Below are 15,092 nucleotides of genomic sequence, written 5' to 3' on the forward strand. Positions count from 1 at the left end.
TTCGACATTTATTTAGTCTGGATGATATCCGATCCTCAAAATCGAAATTTTATTTCGATGATCTGTTTAATTAGTCCGTGAGAGTTGATCATGGAAAATTGTATCATATAATGCATGAAATCACTCCAAGCTCATAATTTCAAAACTATAGTACTTGCAAAAGCAATGTACACAACAATTTGTAGCCATGATGAACAGGCATTCAATATGAGTGAGGAAAGTGAAAAAACAAGTTTATTGTTCAGAAATCGTTGCGGCCTGTCTGAAGTCGAGGCATGGTTGAGCAGGCCAAAAAACATGGCAGCTTCAGACCCCAGCGAGGTTACCCAGGATACATCTTCAGACCCAGAGTGCGAGGTGGCTGAGGTTCGCCTGATGAACGATATAATTAAATAATACCGTTAATTATGTTCAAAAGGAGTGTTTTAATTAACCCAAACACCCAATTTTCACTCTTGCACTTCCTTGGAGTTTTCTTGGTATGCATGCAAAGTTTCAGGTTTTATGGTTTTGGAGTTATGGAGGAGTTATGGGCACACGCACACATTGCCATTTATTAGTATTGATATTTCAGCAGCATTCATCAACTCACCATAGCATTCCTTGAAAGGGGAACGCAAATGCTCAGACCACCTTGACCTTAATCTATTCCTTGATACCCTACAAAATAGATATGATGGGTCTTTTTCTGTTTTCCGATTTATAAAATCGGTAATTTTGCGATTAAAAAGTCGAAATCATCTCCTTCACACTTATCTGTGACGTCACACCTGGACGTCGACCTCCATATTTGTACTCCTTTTGGGTTATATCACAGCATGATTTAACTCAAAAGGTGAATAATTTTTGATTTTCACAAATATGCCTAGTCTGCATCCTTGTTGGTTGTAGTAATACGAACCGAGAGGGTTTCATGCTAAACCAATCGCCAATAGACCCTGAGTTTGAGTTTGCTCGACCTTTGTCGAGATTTGTCCCAAACACCTGAGTGTGGATCAGGCCTACAAAATACCCACCACCCCATACCCCCCCCCCCCACCATCTACCATCACCCCACAATCCCCCATCAACCACCCCACAATCCCCCAATAAATATCACCCGAACAATACCTACCACGATCCCACACACCCCCCCTAGCACCACTCCCCCCGACACTGGGGCAGGACATCGACATGGCACGGACATGGACATGACAACAGACACAAATGGCATCCTGGGAAAGTATGAAATGGGACAATCCCATAACATAAAGGACACCTGATCAGCCTGACAGTGGGACAAAGCATTCGTTGCCCATTTTGTCAGTGGTGTCCGTGCTGTGTCATGCCATATCTGTGCTGTGTTGTCATACCGTGTCCATGTCTTGTCCGTGCCATGTTGTGCCTTGTCATACCATGTCCGTGCTGTGTTGTGTCATACAGTGTCCATGTCTTGTCCGTGCCATGTTGTGCCTTGTCATACCATGTCCGTGCTGTGTCATGCCATATCTGTGCTGTGTTGTCATACCGTGTCCATGTCTTGTCCGTGCCATGTTGTGCCTTGTCATACCATGTGCGTGCTGTGTTGTGTCATACCGTGTCCATGTCTTGTCCGTGCAATGTTGTGCCTTGTCGTACCATGTCCGTGCTGTGTTGTGTCGTGTCGTGTTGTGCCGTGTTTCTGCTGTAGTAATTTAACGGATTTATCAATTAATACAAAATCCCTTGTAAACCGCCCATTGAATGAAAAAACAAAATCTACCAATATGTAGTGAAAATACAACTGGAGTTTCCATCTTCACACCTCCATTGTCACCTTAGTCTGAATTGCTCACATGAGGATCAAAACGATACTGCTCCACAATCCCCCCGAAAGCGTTTTCATCACTAATTTTGTCTCCAATAGTTTCTTCAAAATCCCATTGATCAGTTTCATCATACTGAGAGCCTTCAGAGTTGCTCATGATGGTGGAATCAGTATCGTAATCCGAGGTTGAAGTACAGTTTCTCGATGTGACCTGCTATTTGGATCAAGGTGGGTTCAAGGTGTGACACCACTGGCGAAAATCGACACTCGAGAGCTTTTGTCGGCAATTTGTGATTGGCAAAAAAATTCTACATTTTTCCCCTTCAAATTACACCGTCATTTATGATTCTCAATAGTTTTCAGAAAAAAAAAATTGCATTTGGGTTTCCCTTTAAGATGCTTTTCTCCATAACATGTGAGGTAAAGTTGCATATATATATATATATATATATATATATATATATATATATATATATATATATATATATATATATATATATATATATATATATATATATATTTATTATATCAGATGTAGCTATCAATAATAATAAATGTCAGTGTGTGTCATATCAGTCCGTCTCCTCCATAACTCCAAAATGATGAAACCAAGGAGCCCCAAAATTTGCATGCATACTCAGGGAACTGCACGGTAGTGCATGAATGAACATTGGGTGTTTGAGTTAATTAAAACACCCCTTTTGAAGATAATTAACGGCCATATTTAATTATCCTTTATGAAGGCGTCATCCTTGGTCAGCCCCTGAGTCAGAACTCTGTCAGCTTGCTGGGTTCTTAATTCGCCATTTTTTCTGGCTTACTCAACAATGCCTTGACTTGGAACAGGCCGCAATGGTTTCTTAATGATAAAGCGGTCAAAAATTTATTTTCACTTTCCTCACTCATATCATCGAACGCCTCAGTTTTTATACAAACAAATCGCTGGATACATCGCAATGCTTATAAACGCCCAGACGCCAGCATTCATGACTTTATGTCATTTTCGCGCATGCGATAAGCAAAAGAATCTCTTAACCTGAGTCGAATTTCACAATTTAAAGTTTTTGATTGATTGACCTCAGCAACAGTTCCAACTGCTATAAAAGTGTTCATTTTTCCAATTCGGACATTGTTTGACATTCCGGGAGTCTCCAAGTGTCCGTGGCTTTATTTAGTTTCCACACATATGATAACCTCTAGAATCTCTTCACCTAAGCCGAATTTCAAAATTTAAACTGCAGAATTGACCTTGGCAGCAGTTCCGACTGCTAACAAAGTGTTCATTCACTGATCACTAATCGCTTGCCAAGCCTGCCATTCCTTATCAATCATTTCATTGGAGTGCTTGCTTGAATGCTTAAGCTACTCCACAAGCTGTTTGGTTGTTAATTTCAAAGCCATGGCGACACACGGCAAAAGTACCCCTGCTGTCAATCTGAACACATCGATTGTACATACGTTTTCGGCCCCACCCACCTGTGTTGGGCCCCGTCGTGCCGTGCAGTGTCTTGGGCGGTGCTTCGCCTGCTGAAAATGTGCAATTTTATTTTTAGACATCGCTTTGTTTAACCTTTTTGTGTAATCTTCTTTCATCCACCTCCCACCCCCCCCCCCCGTCACTTCAACATCAATACATATAAAATAAAATAACGCCCATCTACCTTGTGTTCGGATTTCAGCCATGTTAGTTCGAGCTGTGAATTGCACAGACTGACATTTTGTGTTCTCTGTGTCTTGATGTATTTTTGAATATAATTTCGCGAATTTTATTATCACAATGGAACTTGGAACAGGCCCTGGTCACAACTGTCCTTTCACAAGTGCTCATATACGGGAGGTGTGTGTGTGTGTGTGTGTGTGTGTGTGTGTGTGTGTGTGTGTGTGTGTGTGTGTGTGTGTGTGTGTGTGTGTGTGTGTGTGTGTGTGTGTGTGTGTGTGTGTGTGTGTGTGTGTGTGTGTGTGTCATCATTAAGCATAGCATATCATTCTTTTTGCTAACCCGAAATCTTCCTCTCACCTTTTTCTCTTTTTTCCCCTCCCTTCCCCTCACTCTCTTTCTCTTTCCCCTCCTCACTCCCCCTCCTAATTAAATTCAGTGCTCTCCTCCCACACTTCTGTCTTTCTCTCTCTTCCCCTCGCTATCTCTTTCTCTTGTTCCTACCCTCCTCTGAGCAGACCCTCCCTCCCGCAGTATATAGTGATGTGTGGTGAGGTTTCGCTTCCCCCCCCCCCCCCCCCCACACTTTCCTCTCTCTCTCCCCTTGTTCCTTGCTCCCTTCCTTGCTTGCCCCTCCTCCTCTCTTCTACTGCCCCCACCTTACTCTCCTGTTCACCCCTGTCTCTAACCCCCTCTTAGTATTCCCGTCAGCAAAGCGACGGGTGGTATTTGCTCGTTTTAAATAAATGACAAGCAATCCCTGTGTACAAAACTATTATTTAAAGATATCATATAGCTTTGCTTGGAAAAGGTGTAAATTTAGGAACAAAATTATTAGATTTTAATCATTACATAACAATGAAGTCGAGTCTGTGATTGTTGTAGTGAGGAGGAGGGTGAAATATGTTGAGTTCAATAATTTTGTCCACTCTGGGTATTTGGAATGAGAATATAATTGGGACCATATCATAAACCAGTTAAATCTTAACATCTGTCAAAAATATATGGATATGGCGTGATACCAATTCTCTTGTATATTCTTCCTTTACAGTAACTGTGAGTCTTCGACCACTGTAAGGAATGACGGCATTCGCCATCAGCACACCATCTTGTACGCATGGATAACCATCTGGAGCATTGCACTAATCTCTGGTGGGATTTAAGACATCCAGACCCTTACAGTTACACCAGAACTTCTCTCGACTTGGGTGATGAAGAAAAAGTGAAACACTCCAATCCTGTCATTTTGCCACTGTCGTGTGGTTATTTATTTTCCTTCTTTGTTAAGTGCTTCACACCCCTACCCCCACTCCCCCTCATTATTGGTTATCAGTGTAATGAGGTGGAGTGGTGGTGGTTGGGAAAGAAAGAGATTCAATTATAATATTTCATATTATTGGTATCTGACAGAATTGTGCAGAGGTTGAAATATTACCCTCGGACTATTTTGTCTGGGTTTGTTTCCTTTACCCTACTATAAGTTATTGGATTGGTGGGTGGTCGACAAGTTGTTAGTTCACACCATCCCTCGTCAATTGTGGTCAGTGATATGATATTGCTACTAGTGGAAACCCATGAAATCATGGGTGTGATATCTGGTTGAATACCACATACCTGATCTGAAAATGTTTACAAATGTATGGCACTTGTCACTGTGGGTGAACTTACGTGTGTAATATATCAAGGCAAAGCACTTTGTTTTTCTTGACCTGGTTCACAAACGTCCTTTGTGGTTTTGACCTGGTTCACTGCAGTAGGCCTATACATTGTATAGTGGAGCTGATAAGCCTAGTGTTCACTTAACAGTTAAGGTGGCTGGGTTGACGTAGCCAGTTATCCTTCCAAGGTTGGCAAAATGAATACCACCTCACTGGAAATGGGGGGCACTGCATTAGCTGCATCGCCACGCTTCCCACAATGACGCAACCAGCAGCCGCAGGCTGTAAATGAAATGATAATAATAATATTAATAACAAGTACAGTTGAAGACTCATCCACTGCAGTGCTGCGGACCAAAAATGATTTGCTCCTGCTTTGAGATGTCAAGCTCACTTGCTCATGTTGAACAACATGAGTATTAAAAAAAAATGGACTTCAGCAAAATTCTAATTTGGGGCATGCAGTTCCACAGGTGTACAAGTTAACCGCTAAGCCATATTGTCAAACACCATTGAGCGTGAAGACAAATTATATAATACAGTACATGAAATGAATATCATTTAATGTCGTCTGCACGAAAGCAAAATTGCTGTCCGTAAGGGGCGGAATGCGTGTTTTTTTTTTTTTTGCTGGAAAACACCTCCTAAATGAAGGTTTACAAATGCCATAATACCTACTGGCTACTGAAAGTGACGAACACGCAAGGGTGTGTTTGCAATCAACGAAACACGTGCACGTCATTGCCAGTAGGAGGAGGAGCGCGGACAAAGCTGGTCCCTTAGACTATTACAATGTTGCTATTTCATTATATTTGCATTCTTACTTTGCTATCTTCATTCTAATGGAGTGAAGGTTTATGAACCATATTTATTAATTTATGCAAAATCGAAGATTTTGGTCAATCGATATTGTTACGGTTGTGGAAATTCGCAAACCACCATTCAGGTCCCGCAGGTGAGATATCTCTGTAAGTACATGTGTAGTTAGCCCAAACCCGTTGTTTAGAGGGAATAAATGTGATTCATTCGGGCTGCGACGCTTTGAGATAGCCGTTTTTCTGTTCTATCTTTATTTTGAACCAACCGCCATCACACAACAACCACCAACCACAACGCCGCTTCACAACAACAACAACGCCAACAGCCACGACCTTTACCTTCACAACTCGCTCCCGCAAACATCGCATCACCGCCATTCCAAACGGCACCATGGCCATCGGCCACCGCCGGAAACCCTCCACCACCTTCACCTCTCCCCTTCTGCGGCCATTCCCGTACCACCTGTGAGCACCGAGCGTTGGGCTGTCCTGGGCTCGTACAAGATACGCGCCGAGCCGCGACTGCAAATAGCGGCCTTTCCGAGGAGAATTCGGATCAGGAATGCTACACGCCCACTTCTGATCCGTCCAATCAGCAAGCGCGGGGCGGCTTGGCCCCGCCTCCAGGCGCGTCTGTGTGGAATCGAGATATGCAAATTCTAGGATCAGGGGAGATTCACACCCCTTTTCCTCCATCCAATGGGCGAGCGTGGCTCCGCCCCCGAGCTCATCCTGATCCGGAAATTTGCATGTGGGTTCTCCTGCCGGCCTATAAAACGTCGAGCAGAAAAGCAGAGTAGAGTGGCAGAAAAGCGAAGAGAGTTTTGGGGCAGAGAGAAAGAAGAGTTGTTGCGCAAGAGTTGTTGTTGCGAGGCAGTCAAGTCGGGTTGGAGCGCGGAGTGGTCACTAAAACAACACAAGGTCACGAAAAACAACAAGGTCACAAAAAGGTCAAAATCGTCTTTTTATGATAACACAGTCAATTTTTATTCAATTTGCATGCAACTAACGCCAAAATGTTCAGAATTCAACGCCTCATCTTGTGATATGCAATATGACACAATGATGCCCATACTATTGTTACCGGTTAGGGGTCAAAGGTCAGGGGGGTCACGACTTTGAAAAATATGCGGTTTTTGTCATAACGCGGTCAATTCTTGTCCGCTTTAAATGAACCCAGCACCAAAATGTTCAGAATTTAATGCCCAATCTTGTGACACAATGACGTCATAACACATGTCACCGGTTGGGGTAAAATGTCGGGGGGGGGGTCACGCCCTTGAAAAATATGCGGTTTTCGGCATAACTCAGTCAATTCTTCTTCGATTTGCATGAAACCAGCATCAAACGAGATTACCTTCTCTTGTTGAAACGTTGTATTCACAGAGCTTGCGAGTGAAGACTCGCCAAAACGATGTGAGTTGATTGTTGTTTAGTCCGTAGCCCCGAAAGTCGGGGGGGGGGGGTCATGACATTATAGATATGTGGTTTGTGTCATAAGACCATTCATATGAAACCAGTTCCCCACACTCATACCAAGAACAAAAAAAGTAGTGGCGGCAAAGGTATGCGCTCTATGAGTGCCCGTTCTAGTTGTTTTTGTTTTAGTTGCTTTATATGTGCATTCTGATGACTGTTTGACTATATGTGTGCTCTCCGTGTGCCGCGGAATAAATGTGCATCATGTTGAACTGTTTTCCCGTTTCGCTTCGTCTTTTCTTTTCATTGAATCTCCATCTTGCTTCATGTAACGGGTTCGGCGTGGGCTTAATACGCCCAATAATTAATTGGAACCGTTGAGGCTGACGATAACACCGCTCGGTTATCCCGATAGCACGGAACGGATCGCTTAAGCGGCCCGTCTCCGGAGTCAACCTGCGGCGAGGTGCGATTGCCCGGTCTACCATCCGCGTGGGTACTTAGGTAGGTCGAGTTTGGCGAACAATCCTATCCCACGCGGGTGGCCGATTGGCACGATTGTGATGAGGCCGAAAGGCCCACCCGTGACTAGCTCCCGGCGTTAGTCCGAGAGGGTCACGACAGAATTGTCCGTCCGGTGGGCGACTTGCCGCGATTCGAGTCACGTGGCTGTTCGCACGCCGGCGGGCGCCAACTCGCAACACTGGTGTCAGGTCGTGGGACACGAACTCATCCCCCTCCTGGCAACAATGGTGTCAGAGAGCGGGAAAACAGGCTCTCCTGTCGCCAGCTAAATTCACGGGAATCGGTCCAGGGGTGAGAGGAGCGACCCCCGATTCCCTCCAAATTACGAGCTATTCAAATTAACCCCTTACGAGAAATAAGATGGCGTCTCAAGGCGAGCGGGAGCCGGGGGTATTAGAAATGGATTTCGAATGTGTAGAATCCATGGTCCAGGATGAAATCCCCGAGCAGGAAATGCTTATGGTACAGGACGAACTCCCCCAACTGAACCCAGAGCCCGAAATTGGTGCGGCGGCGATGTATGACACCTCCCCTCCCCCTCTCCGCCAAAACCCCCCGATCCTTACCAAATTGGCTCAGCTGAGTGCGCCCGACATGGCCCAGCTATGCATCATGCTGGCAGGAATCAGTGGGGACATGCACGAAATGAAAACGAAAATGGATACGAATACGCAACAAATGAAAAACGAAATAAAAGGCATGAACGAAAAAATGGAAACAAACATGAAGGAAGAAATGAGAGAAATGCGGGGTGAGACGCAGAACGTGGGCCGAAGCCTGCAGGCTGGCATGAAGGCAATAATAGGGGAGTGCGTAATGGCGACGCCACGTGTGGGAGCGAACGAGCTGGGAGGGTGCAACGGCTGTCAGGCCCGCGGTGGAGGCGGGTGAGGGCAAAATAATTCGGGAGACGTGTTGGGCGAGGGTCGTGACGGAAAAAGTGACGGTGACCGAGAGGGAAAAATTAAATGGGGAGACCAAAACGTGTGAGACGAGACACGAAGTGACGACAAAGGAAATAAAAATAGTAGAGACACGGGAGATAGAGGGTGAATTGGACGGGGTTGGAAACGAACACACACACAGAGGTAGTGGAGGATAATGGGAGTGAGCTCGCAGAACGTGTAGGGACCCGGTGCGAGCAGTTGGATAGCCTCCTCCAGGAACGGAGGGAGCCGCTATGCTCCCTTGAAGCGAGTCACGACCAGGTCAGTTCGGTCGTGCTTTGCGGGGTTGAGGGGACGGGTGCTGTGGACAGGTGCACGGAAAGCTTGGGGGTATAGAGGCCCCGGAACCCCTTGTGGGGACACGAATCCCCAGTGTGGTTGTCCCGGTGTGTGTGGTGTCGAGGTGTGTTTTCACGATGTGGCGAAATGCGTGCTGCAACGCACGCATAGCGCGGGTGCAAGGGCGTGTGTGAGAGCGACCGGGTGGGTGACAAAGACCCCGTGAGTGGATGAGACCCCAGGTGTGAGTACGCCCCCGTGTGTGAGTGGTGTGTTTGCGAGTGTGCCGGAGTGCGTGCTTCCCAGCACGCCGTGTGTAAAAGGGGTACCGCAAGTGGAAGAGGACGTGTGTGTGAGTGAAACGGCCAGTATGAATGGAGCACCACATGTGAGTGGAGCCGCGTGTGCGCCAGAAACGGCACGCATGTGCGAGGCACGGTGCGTGAGTGAACGGCCGAGTGTGAGAGAGACAGCGTGTGCAAGGTCGCTGTGTGTGAGGGAGATGTTGGTCGGCATGTGTGAGCATGCAGCCGCGTCTCCCGGTGTGAATGTAATGGAATGGTGTATGAGCGTCGTAACACGCAGGTGTGCGTGGGTGGAATGGCGACGACTACGACAATTGAGAGACAAAGGCCGAATAGCGGCCGTAGATGTTTTGAGAACCGCGCCGGGTTCACCCAGCAGCGAGCGCGAGGTCCGTGCTGTGCAACGCACGAGGCCGCCACGTGCTCGCTTGCGGGAGTGAAGCCCGGTCCGGAAACGAGCGCGGTGAATGTTGCTGATCCCGCGACGGACAAAGTTTAGTCAGGATTTCGGATTTGGACCGGACGGGTTCTCCACGCGGGCGTGTGTGTGAAGCTCCAACGGGCAGAGCACATGTGTTCGCGTGGGGAACCCCTCGAGACGTGAGGCTGTTTTTTTTATGCGCCGGGTGACGTCATGGCTGCGTGTATGGTTGGAATCCGGCAGGAGGGTGAATTCCTGCCCGATGGTACCGTCCAAGAGGGACGAGGGACGCGAACAGCTGCCATGACGTCACGCCAAAGGTGCGCGGCTGTGAATTGCCGCGCTGGTGCGCACGTTGCGAGTTGCCGCGCTGGTGCTAAGCGATGAAAAACAAACAAAAAAAAAAAACAGCAAGCCTCGCTTTTGGGTGAACAGGATTCCTGGCCAAGGGGTGGATGATCCCCTTGGCCCTGGGCACAGGATGGCACTAGTTAGGGGGAAGGGTTAGCTTAGTGAGACCGGCTCCATGGGGCAGGGGTAAGTCCTCATGGGGCCCGTGGAATGGATTAGTTAGAGGGATTGTAGCCAGCTTTAGGTTGGGAAATGGATTTATGGGATTATTTGAGGACAGTGACAGATTGTGAATGTGTAGCGGGGACGTAGCTTAGCTACGTAGTGTTAAATGGAACGTGCTGTAGTTTAAGGGACGACGTGGGAGCACGAGTTAGTTAGGGGAGGTAGTTAGCAGGATGGCAGAGTTCAGCGGTGTGTGTGTTGAAGAGTTGGTGAGTTGTGTTGTGCTTGGTGAGTGAGTGAGGCCAGCGGGTCTGTGTGAATGGAGCGAATGTGGAATGCATGGTGCGATGAGTGATTGGGGGGAGGGGTGACTCCCGCCCAAGGGCCCCCGGGGTCAGTGTAGACTGAGTTAGTGGGTTAGTCAAATTAACAAAAATGGAAGTCGTTTTGTTGTTGGTGGGAAAGTCAGCTCGAAACCCGTTTGGAGGGGTGCAGGAGCCCTGTTGACGGGCTTGGGAGCGTGGCTGCGAAAGGTGAGTATCGCTGAGTGGGTACCCCGGGCACCAGGCTAGTCGGCCGTAGTAGGCCAAGGGCCCATGGGGGGGCCGGGATAGCGTAGTGGGCATGGGTGCGCCCGCATGGTGCGGGGGCCCGGGGCGCCATTAGCCGCGTGGGCAGTGTTGTGGGCACGGGTGACCCTCGGAAAGGGGCCTCGGAAAGGGCCCCGTCTGTCTGTATGTATGTTTGTTGGGTGGTCACTTGAGTACCCTTATTTTCACTTTTTCCGTCTGTCTGTATGTATGTTTGTTTGTTTTGTATGTTTGTTTGTATGTAATGGACAGCTCTGGAGACCAGAAGAGTCAACCGATTTGATGAAACTTGACAGGGAGGTTCATACCAGGATCTAGTTCTATGTTTTTGAGCACCCTTGCTATGGACACCACCGTTGCCTAGCAACGGGACTTTGAAATTTTTGAAAAATCCTAAAAAATTTAGTTTTTCGAAAATCAAAAATCGCCTTCCAGGATTTTATGCGCACTATAATCAACCTCTTTGTCAAAAATTTTCAGCCCGATCTGTCAAAAACTGTATGACTCGTATGCAATTGTATAGCGACCACCCATGTCGTCTACCGGCTTGTGACAGTATTTTTTTGGTGAGAGATTTAATTGCCATCGGTCAAACTGTGCCTCATGGTTTTGGGTTGTTACTCCTGGATCAGGAAAAAGCTTTTGACAGTGTGGATCATTCTTTCTCATTTGCGGTCCTTACTAGAGCAGGTTTTGGGAAAAAATTAATATCCTGCATAAAACTTTTGTGCAGAAATGCATCATGCCTGCTAAAAGTAAATAATAGTTTGTGTCATCCCTTTCCTTTCCAGCGTGGTATCCGTCATGGTCATCCACTGTCAGACATGTTGTACACACTTTCTGTTGAAGCCCTACTGGCTCTCCTTCACACCTCATTGTCTGGGTTATCCTTGTCAAACAGTCCGAACATTGTTACATCAGCTTATGCAGACGACCTGTGTGTTGTGGTCAAAAACCCAAAACATGTCAGTGAGCTATCCCGTTGTCTTGCCAAATTTGTACTTGGGTTATCAGCAAGAGTAAATTGGAACAAGAGTGTCGCTCTTTGGCTATACCCAAATACACTTTCCTCATCACACTCCTCATGTGCACCTCTCCCAACTCTTCCAGGAGGAATGTTATGGAAAACAGGTTTAAATAATTAGGAATCCGTTTGGGAACTAAAAGCTACATGCAAAGGAATTGGGAGGGGTTCCGAGATAACATTAACCAGAAACTATCAAGGTGGAAAGGAATACTCCAGTTCTTGTCACTTAAGGCGTGGGTAACGATTATTAATAACATGATACTTCCAACCGTATGGTACAAGGTCATCGCACTCCAGCCTCCTCAAGCTGTGATGACAAGCATTCAGAAAAGTCTGATTGTTTTTTTTCTGGGGAGGCCACCACTGGCTCAAGCCAGATGTATTGTGCAGGCCACTAATGTCTGGTGGCCAAAACTTGGTGCACATTCTGAGTCGAATAATGTCTTTTCGACTCATGGCAATAAAACGTCTACTATCTGGGGAAGTAGTGTCCTGGCGTCCTCTCACCAATACCTTGCTTCGGCAAATGGGTGGTTTGGACTATGACCGGGAACTCTTCCTCATCGACCTAAAGCAGGTTGATAGAGCTCGGCTCCCTGCGTTTCATCAATCTCTTCTGAATGCTTGGCAAGCTCTTGGAGTACAGTGGCTAGAGATCTCCTATGATGCCAGGAAATTTGCGCATGAGCCACTATTCCAAAACTTATTATTTGCTGGAATATCTACCAGCCGATCCTTCATAAAGTACTTTACAAATAGTGGAATAAATTAAGTGCGAGATCTTATGGAGCCTTCCTTGAAACGCTGGTTGCCTGCTGGCTCGATTTCTAAAAAAATGGTGGATTGCATTCAATGAGAGTAGTGGGTGAGGTCATGAGGATAGTAACCCAGACTTTCCGACATTTAAATATTGGGTGGAATGGGGTAAGTGAAGAAGTAGATTTTTGCCAAAATTTTCCTGAACTTTCAATCACTTCCCAAAACACCATGACGCGTTCTCTTCAAACAGTGACGAGTCTGGTGTGTTCCATGTCATGGGGGAAAAAACATTATATGGGATTTGTCGAGAAGTGTGTTTACCAGGCTGTACGACACCGTTAAGAAACCACTGGAAAGAGACCTTACCTGCAGGAGCTTTTCTTACTCCCAATTGGAAGGTGATGTACAAATTTCCGACCGTTGGTCGCACGGGAGTCTTAAATTGGAGACTGGTCCATCAAGCCCTGGCCACACAGGTTCTACTACAGAAATTTAACCCTCTCTGTGTCTAATTCATGCCCCTTTTGTATGAGTATCGAAAATCTGAATCATGTGTTTATCGAGTGCAAAAGGTAGTCACCTCTGTTTCTGTACCGGAGTCACATTTTTTGTAAATTTAAAATTGTTTTTTCCTTTCCAATCTTTATTTATGGGCTCGCTCTCAACACTGGAAACAAATCTGTGGTTTTGCTTTTGAATTTTTTACTTGGAATTGCTAAGCTTGCAATTTATAAGACCAGAAAAGCCAGATTGGTGAATAAGAAAAATGAGAATGCACTTTTTTGTTTTAAAGGCATGGTGTCTGCTCGTATAAAACTAGAACATGCATATCATGTTAACATGGGTAGTCTTCCTCTGTTTGAAGACTTATGGTGCAATGGTGGTGTCTTGTGTAAATGTGTTGAGGATGAAGTTCACATTTTTTGTGAGTTGTAACAATATCATTGATCCTTGAACTTTCATTGTTTTTCTGACTCTGCTTGAGCACCTGTACTTAAAGAATGGCACTTTGATTCTCATGCATTGATGCTTTTATGAACCTCAGCAAATGGTGCCTCAAGAATTTTTTCTTTGTTTAAATTTGCCTTATGATTTTTTTTTTACTTTTATAATAAAATTACATAAAAGTCTTAAAAATAAAAATCTCTCTCTCTCTCTCTCTCTCTCTCTCTCTCTCTCTCTCTCTCTCTCTCTCTCTCTCTCTCTCTCTCTCTCTGTCTCTGTCTCTGTCTCTCTCTCTGTCTCTGTCTCTGTCTCTGTCTCTGTCTCTGTCTCTGTCTCTGTCTCTGTCTCTGTCTCTGTCTCTGTCTCTGTCTCTGTCTGTCCCTGCCCCTGTCCCTGTCCCTGTCTCTGTCCCTGTCTCTGTCTCTGTCTCTGTCTCTGTCTCTGTCTCTGTCTCTGTCTCTGTCTCTGTCTCTGTCTCTCTGCCTCTCTCTCTCTCTCTCTCTCTCTCTCTCTCTCTCTCTCTCTCTCTCTCTCTCTCTCTCTCTCTCTCTCTCTCTCTCTCTCTCTCTCTCTCTCTCTCTCTCTCTGTGTGTCTCTCTGTCTCTGTCTGTGCCCCTGTCTCTGTCTCTGTCTCTGTCTCTGTCTCTGTCTCTGTCTCTGTCTCTGTCTCTCTCTCTCTCTCTCTCTCTCTCTCTCTCTCTCTCTCTCTCTCTCTCTCTCTCTCTCTCTCTCTGTCTCTCTCTCTGTCTCTCTCTCTGTCTCTCTCTCTCTCTCTCTCTCTCTCTCTCTCTCTCTCTCTCTCTCTCTCTCTCTCTCTCTCTCTCTCTCTCTCTCTCTCGCCCCCTGCTGGTCGTTGGTGAGTCGTGCATGGGTGTGGCGTCATGGCGGCTCTGTGTGTGCAGCTGTGAGTACTGTGCTGTGTTAGTGTTGTTCCTGTCCCTATTTCGTTTCCCTCTGTGTCCCCGTACATGTTTGTGGAGTTCTTTCGCTGTTTCCCTTCCTGCTGAGACGAGAGAGAGAGAAGGAGAGCGCGCACGGTAGGTGCTTTGTGGGTTTTCCTTGAAACCTTCGGGTTTCTGGGCCTACTTTTTCATCTGCCTTGTTTTCATAGGCCTGCCGTTTATCGGTGGTTTAGCTTCTTCCTTATACTCTTCCTTTCCCTTATACTTCATTTGACCCCACTTGCTGGTTGCTTGTGACGGTTTTCCTTTGTTAAACTTAAACTTCTCTTCTTTTGCTTTAAGCTATGGCAAACGGACGTTTGCACAATAGTGTGTACGAGTCACTCACTCGGAAAAATGGAGTGACAATTACTCCACCTGATGGAGTTAGTGTTGAGAACGTGGTGATGGCTCTGGGAGAGCTCGTAGGAATCGAGAATGTTCTCGCCGCTTCGAAAATGAGCCAACGTGTCGTGGTTTTCTTGTCGGAGGAGCGACA

At 46.4% G+C, this 15,092-nt stretch overlaps 1 protein-coding gene across 4 annotated transcripts in view; it reads left to right on the top strand.

Moving 5' to 3' along the window:
• Positions 1-7,626, top strand: part of LOC147020085 (meprin A subunit beta-like) — an 80,645-nt gene extending 73,019 nt beyond the window's left edge. For 3 of the 4 annotated variants that reach the window (XM_085895106.1, XM_085895107.1, XM_085895109.1), the window contains one exon: positions 4,495-7,626. In XM_085895106.1, the coding sequence (XP_085751232.1) occupies positions 4,495-4,606 (112 nt within the window). In that variant the 3' untranslated portion in view covers positions 4,607-7,626. The remainder of the gene's footprint in view (positions 1-4,494) is intronic. The other variant, XM_085895110.1, reaches the window with a different exon arrangement.
• Positions 7,627-15,092: the final 7,466 nt, after the last annotated feature.

The sequence above is a fragment of the Eptatretus burgeri genome, chromosome 9 (genome assembly GCF_056783735.1).
Source record: "Eptatretus burgeri isolate ZD-2024b chromosome 9, Ebu_testis_v1, whole genome shotgun sequence".
Classification (NCBI taxonomy): Eukaryota; Metazoa; Chordata; class Myxini; order Myxiniformes; family Myxinidae; genus Eptatretus; species Eptatretus burgeri.